Raw genomic sequence first — 12,362 nt, 5'->3', positions numbered from 1 at the left:
ACCTTCAAAGTATCCAAGGCAGAGAGTGCGGCCTCCAGAGCTGGGATAGCCTCTGCCAGTTCACTCTCACATTCGTTTTTCAAAGCCTGAGCTTCAGTTGCTTTCTCAGTAGCTGCTGCTTCATCTACTTTCACAACTTTGCTCTTTGCTTCCACTTCTGCAGATTCTACCTCAATCACCTTGAGAAACAAACTATAAAACCTTGGGAAGCCATTTGCCATTCAGAATTTAAAAGTCAGATTATTATTTGCCATAACATCAGAAAAATAACTAAATTTTCAATTATTTTTCTGTGCTATGTAAACTGCATTGACAGACAGAACAACTAATATGATAATATTTATCTACTAATACTACGATACAAAAACCTGAAAGATAAAATTTAAAAATAATCATCTTGGTGGTTCAGTAAAAATTTTTAAAATCATTGTTATCTTGCTTTAAAACCGAACTCTCCCTGGTTGTCTTAAATGTTGAAAAGACAATGGCTGACAAACTGTAGTTCATTATTACAGAAATGGTAGTACAGGAAATATTTGGAAATTGGGTCTTCATCCAATGCTTTATTTTCTACCGAGCAATCTATAAAGAAAATAAAACATTTGAAGAATCTTGAATATAACATTGATTGCTATGCAGGAAATTAACATTGCCCTTGATAAGCCTTCCCCAAAAAATTATCTAGTTTGACAGATATTTTACTGGCACTTTTATTAGAATATTTACAGTGAAGGCTTGAACTAGAGGCAGGTTTGAAGAAATTAGTCATTGCTTGTGGATCACAATTTGAGGCAGTAGATCCACCCCAAGTCTGAAACAGGAGGTAGTTCAGAGGAGCATCTGACTATTGCACTGCTAAAAGCCAATTTCCATGTTGGCCTTACCTTCATCATATGAGCATTTTCTACTTTTGCTGTTTCCAGTTTTGGCTGCAGTTCCACCAGTTCTTTTTTCATCTCACCCACCTACAGAAGCATGACATCAAATGCTTAATTTAACTTAAGTACACAGCAACTAAGTATCTATTCAAGTTCAATGTCAGTAAAACCATTTTCCTTAACAATGTCTCTATGTTAATATAGAAGCAAATTAACCCCATCGCTAAGTAGCTCTATGAAAAAAGGTGCTGAGCATTTTATTCTCTCCAACTGCTCATTATTCAGTGCATACAAATTACACTTTTTGTGCATGACTTGATAGTTTGACACCAGGTTCAATTCCTGCTTTGTAGTGAGTTGGCTAATCTCAGTAAGTGTTCAATTAGCTTCTGTTTTCCTGTGTAAGGAGGGGAATACAGCCAACCATTTTCAGTGACTTCTACTGGAAATTTTGTTTTTATTTTATTTAGAAATATAGAGTGGGACAGGCCCTTCTGGCACAATGAATCGCACCACCCAGCAACACACCTATTTAACCCAAGATAAATCACAGGGCAATTTACAATGATCAATTAACCTACTAACCAGTACGTCTTTGGAATGTGGGAGGAAAGCTGAGAACCCAGAGGAAAGCCATGTGCTCACAAGAAAGATGTACAAACTTCTTACAGACGGTGCCGGAATTGGACTCTGAGCTCAGATACCCTGAGCTGTGATAGCATTACATCAACCACTACACTACTGTGACGTCCATGCCAGGACCACCATACTGCTTGGGGAAGTAACTATTTCTGAGTTTTGTGGTCCTGCTGTGGATGCTACATGGTTCTCCGTGTTCTCATTTGAAAGTCAGGATCTGTTGTGGTATTTTCAGATACTGAAAGACCTGTGACTGCTCACTGCACAAAACGAGTGGTGTTTGAGTAAGATACTGGGAAGTAGGTACCCCATGTCTTCCAACATGTGTCATAATCCTGCTTTCAGGGAACCAAATGTACTTGTTATTCTCAGTCGTTAAGCTCAACCACCTTCCTCTGTTTCATCAGTGGCTTTGTTCCAATTATAAGATTATTGCATAGGGATATTCACAAGTTCAGCAACTCCTTGGGTAGACCTCAGCCAGGCAGGAAGCTGAGAGGTATCCATGCCAAAGGAGCACCAGACTAAAAAATAGTTTCTCAAGCAGTAATTGACCCACCCCACCACCACTACTTTATCATTTCCTGTCAGAGTCACCTCATGTACAGACACTTCTGTGCCCGGTATCACTTTACGTACAATGTATATGTATATACATTTATTGTGTATTTTATTATTGTGGTCTTTATCTTACTGTATTTTTATTTGTTGTGACGTATCGGATCTGGAGTAACAATTATTTTGTTCTCCTTTTACACTTGTGAACTGGAAATGACATTCAACAATTGTGAATCTTGAATAATGAAGCAGTTCTCTATCAAATGCAGCAGAACCAGGACAATATCCAGGACTGGCCCGATATATAGCAGGGAACACTCATGCCACACAAATGCCAGGCAATGATAATATCTAACATAAGAAACTCCAGCTATGACTGCCTGACATTCAATGGCAATACCATCACCAAATCCCCCACCATCAATATCCTGGAAATTACTACTGACCAAAAGATGAACTAGAGTAGCTGTACACACAATGTGGCTACAAGTGTAGGGCAGAGGCTAGGAATCCTGTAGTGAGTAACTCAAGCCTAACTGCACAAAGTTTGTCCACTATCTACAATGCTCAGGTCAGAAGTGTTATGGAACTCTCCCCACTTGCCTGAATGACTGCAGCTTGAACAACACTCAAGATATGCAACACAATAAAGGGCGTAGCAGCCTGCTTAATCAGTACCCTGCCCTCCATCCATAACTATTCACTAAGTTCACCACTGACACAGAGTAGCAGGCGGAAGTTTGCACTGTCTACAGGATGCATTGCAGCAACTTATCAAGACTCCTTAGACAGCAACTTCCAAACCTTCAACCTCCATCTGCTGGAAGGACAAGCGTGAAAACACCGCCAGCTGGAAGCTGCCCTCCAAGTTGTACACCATCTTAACTTGGAAATATACAGCTGATCCTTCATCTTTACTGGTTTAAATCCTGAAGTTCCTTTTATAATAGTATTGAAGGTATGCTCACGTCCCAAGAGGTGCAGCAGGTCAAGCTGAAGGCTTACCACTACCTTCTCAAGAGCAATTAGGATTGGACACCTGGCTCACTCTATGAAGACCACTTCAACTAATATTTTCACAATGTGACAAACGGATATTCACTCATACTGTGCTTTCTGAAATAGTATTGATCTAAATGAAGTTTCCTGCAGTATAGACTAATAATCTAATTCAGACTTTCCTTTTAGTTATACTTCTAAATTGCCATCTACTTACATACTTACAACTTGTAAATTAATCACTTACAAATGTTATTCTGAAGAGGAACTGAAAATGCCGTAAATGTGAAATAAAAACAGGAACTGGCTAAAGTACTTAGTAAATTGGGTTGTTTCTCTGGAGAGACATGCTTTACAGGTCCTTGACCTGTTGGCAGGAACTCTGTTCCTTTTTCTGTAGACAATGTTCCCTGATTAACCTGTCCTGATTATTTGAGTAAAGCTTCTCAGTGTTAGTATTAAATAGATGGAAGTTTGTATATTTGTTAAAACAGCAGATGGAAGAGAGAATTTTAAAAAGAGCATATTATTTCAAATTCAAGTAACAGCCATAAAAGATCAAAGATTGTTGTTATTTACGTATTGTTTGTTGACTTACCTGTGACTCGGCAAAAGCCAGTTTATCCAGTCCATTTGTGTACCTTTTCTTCGCTTTTATCACTGCATCACGTTTACTTGTTAAGAGCTGACGGAAGGCAGCAATTAGTTCCAAGTAGGATGTGGGAGTGACATAATTGTGACGGTTTAGCTCCTGAAGAAACCTAAATCAAACAAACAAATAAATATTGCTTTCCATCATGCACAGGAAATTATGTCAATTACTCTTTACGGAATGTTAAAACTAAGTCTAAGAGCTGTAGAGTTTAGTTTACATTGGTTAGATTGAACTCTACTGTGAAATACCGTATGACATATGAACATCGACCCCTTAAACAAGCTCTGCCATTCAATGTAATCATTGCTGATCTAATCAATAACTTTAACTCTGCACCTAGTTACTTTTCACTCTTTTGTTTGTCAATAATCGATCTGTCTCTGCCTTAAAAATATTAAAAGACACTGCTTCTCCCACTCTTTGAGAAGGGAGTTCCAAAGACTCATGACCCTCAGTGAGAAAAAGAAAATCTCTTCATTGCTGTGGTAAATAGGCAACACATCTAATTCTGGTTTCAAGAGAAAAACACCTTCCCTTCATCCTCAATGTGATGATCCCCCAGGATCTGATATATAGTCGATTACAGTTAATTGAGACACATTGGGACCAGTACATTTTGGCCCAATTAAGCAGCTGCCCCAATTAGCAGAAGTTTCAGGGAAATGTTAAAAAGGTATAAAAAAAAACAAACTACTAATTAACTGAGTAACTAATTATGTATTTAAATGAAATACAGAACAAATTAGAATACTATCAATACTAATGCACTATTTTAAAACTGTGCATTGGTTCCTAATAGTTATCGGCGGAGGGGTACACATCCAGTGTCTTTCTATGATTGCATGTAAATGAACAATGTCAGCATAGACACCTAGGCAGATAACTGACTGCCTTCAAACAATGCTTTCAACAATTGCATCTTCCACATCTTCATTTTCATTGTAACATTCATGATGATTGTCAATACCCTTAAATTCTTCATAGTACCTAACTCATTAAAGTTCGTTTCACTCACGGCCATTTCTGGCATCTCCAAGCCTGAAAGCTTGAAACTGCAGTGAGCAAAACGGTTCGGTATTGTCTCACTGCTTATTTCTCATCAAGTATCAGTGACAAAAATTACTGCTTTTTGAACACTAACACGCAACGGACACTATTTATAAACTGTGCTCTAAGTATGGTGTAGTGTCTAACAGCCGCGCAAGTGCACCTGACTGGCATTAGAAACTGTTTGGCAACAGCCTCTTGTTCCAATTAAATGAAGGAAATCCTTGCTATTTTCTCGATTAGTTTTTGCTCTTTAAGATTTGTCCCAAATAAGTGGCTGCCCCAACTAACCAATGGCCCAATATTCTGGAATCTACTGTACTTGTTGCCTCTAGTTCTTCTAAAATTCCAATAAATATAAGCCTAGCCTGTCCATCCTTTCTGAAAAGAAAATTTACCAATTCCTGCTAACAGTCCAGAAAACTCTCAGTTTAAACATAATTTTATTCTTTCTTAAATAAGGAGACAAATATTGAGAACTGTATTCCAGATGAAATCATACCAGTACCTGTGCTTTAGTACCTATACAATTGAAGCATATACTCCTTAAATTTGTACTCAAATCTTCAAAACACTAAATGAAAACATTATGTTAGCTCTTGCTCTCTCCTCTTCATACTGCCCAACTCCCCTCTCCACTCTCAGTCCTGATGTAGGACTTTTACCCAAAACATTGACAATTTCCTTCCCCATATAAATGCTGATTGACTTGCTAAGTTTCTCTGTCAGATTACTCCAGATTCCAGCATCTCTTCTGTATCACAATCTATATACTGTACCTCCTTATATCCCATTCATAACATTCTTCTACCTATCCTAGTGTCATCAGCAAATTTAGCGACCATACCTATAGTGCCTTGACCAAGGTAATTTATATAAACATTAATATGTTGAAGCTCAGGCACTGATCATGTGTCACACTATATGCAGTATGTGTTGGCCCATGGCCAAGTGGTTAAGGCGTCGGTCTAGTGATCTTTAGAAAGATCACTAGTTTGAGTCTCAGCTGAGGCAGCGTGTTATGTCCTTGAGCAAGGCACTTAACCACACACTGCTCTGCGACGACACCAGTGCCAAGCTATATCGGCCCTAGTGCCCTTCCCTTGGACAATATCGGTGGCATGGAGAAGGGAGACTTGCAGCATGGGCAACTGCCGGTCTTCCATACAATTTTGCCCAGGCCTGCACCCTGGAAACCTTCCAAGGTGCAAATCCATGGTCTCACGAGACTAACGGATGCCTATAAATATGCTATATCACGCCAACAAAAAAAGTACCATTTATACACATTCTCTATTTTCTACTATCCAGCCAATCTTCTATCCATGCCAGTATGCTATCTCCCAAATCATTAACTTTTCTTTCTTGCAATATTGTTTTTGTCCCACTTTGTCAAGTGTATTCTGGAACTATCCACCAGTTCACCATTATTTCTTCAAAGAACTCCAATATATTGGTCAATTTCCATTTCAGAAAACCATGTTGACTTTGCCTAATTACTTTTAATTTTTCTAAGTGCCCTGCGGTAATACCAATAGTTAAAACATCTTATAAAATCTCTATGCCAAATGTTAAACAAATTTAACTGTAGTGTCCTAACTTCTCTTTCTTTCTTTTGTTGAGTAAAGCATCTTAATTTGCAACTTTCCACTATATCATTCAACATTTATTAACATAAATATGTTAAATACAAAGCATCCCAAATCTATAAAACATTGTACATAGATTATATGAAAGCAGAATAATGCTGACTTACTTTTGTGATAGTTTTATAACAGATGTGTGGAAGAATTTACAAATAGGAACGATTTCTGTACGTTCAAAATCTGTCAGATCCAACTCTTCTAGAAAGGTATTAGCAACTCGTTCCAAAGCGTCCTCAGGCCATGGCTGATGAAATATATTAACATGTTTCAATACACAATTATTCCTCTTTATTTATACCAGAAACATAAATGTTGAAACATTGGAAATAAACAAATTATTGGACTTTTAAGTTCCTACTGCCCTCCAGAAAAGTACTCAAACAAAAGAAGGAAATATTAAATAGGGTTAGACAGAGTAATAAACTTTTCCCCATAAAAATGGGTAAAAGAAAGACATTTCTAATTACTAGAGATGACCAAGTCCCTTTTATCATCAACATTTTCCATTTTATCCCAATTAAAGAAAATCAACATTTCATTTCTATTTTCTCGGTAGCATCTCAGATTTTTCCACATTGTAGCCCAACTACCATGTTAATACCCTTGAACTAAACTTGCCAATGTGCCACTGTAGTCTCCTTGCATTTCAGATTTCAGATTCCCTACATCTTTAGATTTTGTCTTCTGAAAACTCTGGCTGACTTTGTTTCTTCTCCAGATAACAGCTACATTAAAGAAGTTTTTTCTTCAGTTTAAATCTCTGTTTCTTGGTTTTTTAAACCATCTATTCACAGGAACAGTTGCTTCCCAGTCTAGCCTGAATGTCCTTTTCTATACCTGTTATTATCTTTTATATCTCTATCAAATCTTCTTTACTCCAAGGGAAACATCCAAGCTTATTCAGTTTATAAAGATTCATGATAGCCTCTCCACTTCTATTTCCTGTGCCTCCATTTAAGAATGCCCTTTCAACATGTTCAGTTAGTTAGTTACAGCATCAGCACGTAACATTGCTAAGTTCTATTGAGCATGAGATGCAATTCCTTGGGAGCAACAGAAGAGGGTTTATAGATTTAAGACATGCAAATGGTTTTCTCTATTATTTCATTATTGCTGTCATATAGATCAAGGATTTGGGAGGGTCAAAACAGAGGGAAGTCAGGGTGTTGTGGTGCAAGTGGGTCATAATTGGTTGCTAGAATATTATGATCATATTGAGTTACAGTACTTATAGAGGAGATGAAGAAAGATCTGCAGTGAGAAGTCTTAACATAATAAGAATTGAACCTATATCTGCATACCTCGGATTTGTTTTATTCACCGCCCCCCCCCCCAACCAGTTCAGTCCCTTCCTACCTACATAAAACCATAAGACCATACGACATAGGAGTAGAATCAGGCCATCTGGCCCATCAAGTCTGCTCCATCATTCAATCATGGCTGATCCTTTTCTTTTTCTCCGCCTCAACCCCAGTCCCTGGCCTTCTCTCAATCAATTGATGCCACTTTCAATCAAGAACCTTCGATCTTTGCCTTAAATACACCCCATCACCTGGCCTCCACAGCTGCATATGGCAACAAATTCATCACCCTTTGGCTAAAGAAATTTCTCCACATCTCTGTTTTGAAAGGGCGCCTCTCTATCCTGAGGCTGTGCCCTCTTGTCCTTGACTCTCCCACCATGGGAAACTTCCTTTCCACATCTATTCTGTCTAGGCCTTTCAACATTCAAAACGTTTCAATAAGACCCCCTCTCATCCTTCTAAATTCCAGTGAGTACAGACCCAGAGCCATCAAACGTTCCTCGTATGATAACCCTTTCATTCCTGGAATTATCCTCGTGAACCTCCTCTGGAGCCTCTCCAATGCCAGCACATCTTTTCTAAGATGAGGGGCCCAAAACTGTTCACAATACTCAAGGTGAAGCCTCATCAGTGCCTTATAAAACCTCAGCATCACATCCTTGCTCTTGTATCCTAGACCTCATGAAATGAATGCTAACATGGCATTTGCCTTCCTCTCTACCGACTCAACCTGCAAGTAAACCTTTAGGGTGTTCTGCACAATGATTTCCTAGTCCCTTTGCATCTCAGATTTTTGGATTTTCTCCTCGTTTAGAAAATAGTCTGCACATTTATTTCTACTACCAAAGTGCATGACTATGCATTTCCCAACATTGTATTTCATTTGCCACTTTCTTGCCTGTTCTCCTAATCTGTCTAAGTTCTTCAGCATCCTACCTATTTCCTCAACACTACCTGCCCCCCCCCCCCACCAATCTTCGTATCATTTGCAAACTTGGCAACAAAGCCACCTATTCCATCATCTAAATCATTTATATACAGCATAAAAAGAAGTGGTCCTAACACCGACCCCTGTGGAACACCATTAGTCACCGGCAGCCAAACAGAAAAGGATCGTTTTATTCCCACTCACTGCCTCCTACCAATCAGCCAATGCTCTAACTATGTTAGTATCTTTCCTGTAATACCATGGGCTCTTAACCTGGTAAGCAGCCTCATGTGTGGCACCTTGTCAAAGGCCTTCTGAAAGTCCAAGTATACAACATCCACTGCATCCCCTTTATCTATCCTACTTGTAATCTCCTCAAAGAATTCCAACAGGTTTGTCAGGCAGGATTTTCCCTGAAGGAAACCATGCTGATTTTGTACTATCTTGTCCTGTGTCACCAAGTACTCCATCACCTCATCCTTAACAATTGACTCCAACATCTTCCCAAACACTAAGGTCAGGCTAACTGGTCCATAATTTCCTTTCTGCTGTCTTCCTCCTTTCTTAAAGAGTGAAGTGACATTTGCAATTTTCCAGTCCTCTGGCACCATGCCAGAGTCCAATGATTTCTGAAAGATCATTTCTAATGCCACTATAATTTCTAATGCTACCTCTTTCAGAACCCTAGGGTGTAGATCCTTATGTACCTTTAGGTCTTTCAGCTTTTTGAGCACCTTCTATCTTGTAATAGTAACTGCACCCACTTCTCTTCCTTCACACACTACAACATCAAGCATACTGTTAGTGTCTTCCACAGTGAAGACTGATGCAAAATACTAATTTAGTTCATCAGCCATCTCCTTGTCCCCCATTATTATTTCTCTTGCCTCATTTTCTAGCAGTCCTATATCCACTCTCATTTCTTTTTTATTTTTAACATAGTTGAAAAACCTTTTGCTATCCACTTTGATATTATTTGCTATCTTTTCCTTTCTAATGATTTTTTTAGTTGCTCTCTGTAGTTTTATAAAAACTTCCCAATCCTCTATCTTCCCACTAATTTTTGCTTTGTATGCCTTTTCTTTTGCTTTTACAATGGCTTTGACTTCCCTTCTCAGCCATGGTTGTACTATTTTATCATTTGAGTATTTCATCCTTTTTGGAATACATTATTGGAATTGGAGTTTAACTTTACTATCATAGAATGGACATACCTGGAACCAGTCAATAGTGCAGCAGTTGATAAGTGAAGGAAACTGTCTCAGACGATTTCGGAATGCATCTCCAATGGGGCTAAAGGCCACAACAATATGCAGATTCTCTCTGCATCGACTCACAAAGAAAGCAAAAAGTGCCAGGGGACTGAATTCTGCATGTTTGTTTCCTGCCTGAGCTGCAGGACGGACACCCTGTGCAAGTAAAATCGATATCATCCAAGCAGTTAAAATTTATTTAGATATATGTAAAAATGTTGGTTGCTTCCCCATTTAAAAACACCAAGCTAGAAGTTCCTTGGGCAATGCAAATTTACAGATCAAGGCTTGTGCTTTCACATCCAAAGCATTTATATAAGGATAACAAGGAGCCCAGCACTAACTCCTGCAACACACTGCTAGTCACCAGCCTCCCATTCCGAAAACAACCCCAACCACCACACTCCACTTCCCACCTCTGAGCCAAATTTGAATCCACCTAACTGGGGTTCCCTGGGTTCCATGGAACATAACCTTCTAGACAAAGTTGCCATGTGGGACCTTGTCAAAGGCCTTACTAAAATCCAAATAGACAACATCCACTGACCTACCCTCATCTACCATTTTGCTTACTTCTTCAAAAATGCTGCAATAACTCCTCCCTGGGAATATGAACATCCCCCAAAACATCCACCTTTTCTCCTCCTCTCTTCAGCAACCATGACTTTCTCCCCAGTAAGCAACAGAGAGAAATATTCATTGAAGATCACACTAATCTCCTGCATCTCAAAAGATAGGTGGTCCTGCTGCCCTCTAAGGGTACCGCCTGTCTCTCTAGCTATCCTTTTCACTCTCAGTACAGATACAGGACCTCTTGGGATTTTTCTTAATCTTACTTGTCTGATCCATCTCATACCTCTCCAGATTTCTCTCATTAATGATCTTCAAGGTCTTCCCTCAATCCTGACCCCTAAACCCAATGTATGCTTCCTTCTTTTTCTTCACCATAACCTGAATATCTCTCATCAGCCAGGGTTCCCTAAACTTGCCAGGTTTACCTTTTACCCTAAGGGGAACATGCTGCTTCTGGATTCCGGCTATCACACTCTTCAAAGCTTCACACTTTCCATTCATTTCTTTCCCTTCCAGTCAACTTCTGCTGGATCCTTCCCAATTCCCTCAAAATTAGCCATACCCCAATTTAGGACTGTAGCCTGTGGACCTCTGCTGGCTTTTCCAACACTTTGTTAAAACTAATAGAATTATGGTCATTGGAGGCAAAGTGCTTCCTGAATGCCGTCTTGATTACTTGCCCAGCGTTGCCCCCAAGGAGGAGATCCAGTATTGAACCCTACTAAGCAGGTCTCTCTGTGTATGGAGTCAGGGAACTTTTCTAGACACATTTCACAAATTCCAGGCCTTTAACACTCACAAATTCACACCCCCCACTAATATAACCCTGTTATTCTTACGACTTCTGTTCCTGATGACTACTGGGGGATATCAAATGAGATTAGTACAAACTTTGCTTAACAGAGAGTCCAAGCAGCTGGTTTCTAACCTCACTCATACTTTTTTTGCAGAATAGGAGGCCCATTCAGCACATTAAGCATTGCTGGCTCTCTGAGCAATCCTATCAATCTCACTCATATGTCTGTAACTTATTTTTGTCAAACATGCCCATTAAGATACTTTTGATTTTCCCACCAGCTACCTACAAAAATGGGTAGCTTTTTGCAGCAGCCAGTTCAACTGTCCATCAGCATGTTATTGGGATGTGAGAGGAAACTGACTAGGCATCCAACCTGAGATACTGCTTAAATGTTACAACCACTTTGTAACCAAATAAGTACAACCAATATACCCTGAACACCAACTGGTGTACTGCTAAATTGTCTGAGCACAAATGTTTTAAATGCTTCCTATTTGAACAAAAAAAGATGTTTTATACCTCCATGACCTCCTGTTTCTCATCGGGGGCAAAAAGATTTGGCACTTCACCAGTGTTGAGTAAACTGTCTATATCCTCTAAAAATGCCTCCTCTTTAATCTGTGTATCTGTAATCAGGAATACAGTAGGTTGACCTTTCATTCCTGCATTCCGAAGTAAATTCTGTCAAGAGAGAAAAAATAATTGAGCTAAAGATAATTGATCAGAAGTAAATTATAAATGTATTTTGTAATGCACATTAACAAGGTCTCTAACCTTTAGATCTTCTCTCCACTCATTGATTCCATATGACTTGGAGATCTCAGGCTGAAAGATGTTCATCTTGGACATTGATGTGGCCAATCGGGTCATGGACTGACGGCCACTTCCCCCTACTCCCACCAGAAGGGCATTACCTCTTGCTTGTTTCAATACTCGACTAATCCGGGACAAATGTTCCAGTACATACCTAATAGAACATTTATAATTGACTTCTTTAATAAGTTATCTGTAACTAAGACAGTCTTAAGAGCAATAAAGTGTTGTAGTTACTCCAGTGATTCTTTATTTGGAGACCATCTGCCT

General features: G+C 39.2%; 1 protein-coding gene across 1 annotated transcript in view; it reads right to left on the bottom strand.

Annotated features, from left to right (window-relative positions):
- Positions 1-12,362, bottom strand: part of dnah12 (dynein, axonemal, heavy chain 12) — a 175,417-nt gene that overhangs the window by 41,873 nt on the left and 121,182 nt on the right. Inside the window, exons 43-49 of the mRNA XM_063068407.1 lie at positions 12,054-12,246; positions 11,799-11,960; positions 9,869-10,063; positions 6,533-6,666; positions 3,673-3,835; positions 885-965; positions 3-179 (exon numbers count right to left, since the gene is read on the bottom strand). Coding sequence (XP_062924477.1) covers positions 3-179; positions 885-965; positions 3,673-3,835; positions 6,533-6,666; positions 9,869-10,063; positions 11,799-11,960; positions 12,054-12,246 — 1,105 coding nt within the window. The remainder of the gene's footprint in view (positions 1-2; positions 180-884; positions 966-3,672; positions 3,836-6,532; positions 6,667-9,868; positions 10,064-11,798; positions 11,961-12,053; positions 12,247-12,362) is intronic.

This window comes from Mobula hypostoma, chromosome 15 (genome assembly GCF_963921235.1).
Source record: "Mobula hypostoma chromosome 15, sMobHyp1.1, whole genome shotgun sequence".
NCBI classification, from domain to species: Eukaryota; Metazoa; Chordata; class Chondrichthyes; order Myliobatiformes; family Myliobatidae; genus Mobula; species Mobula hypostoma.
The sequence above is the reverse complement of the archived record's forward strand: the minus strand, read 5'-3'. Positions and strand labels throughout refer to the sequence as shown.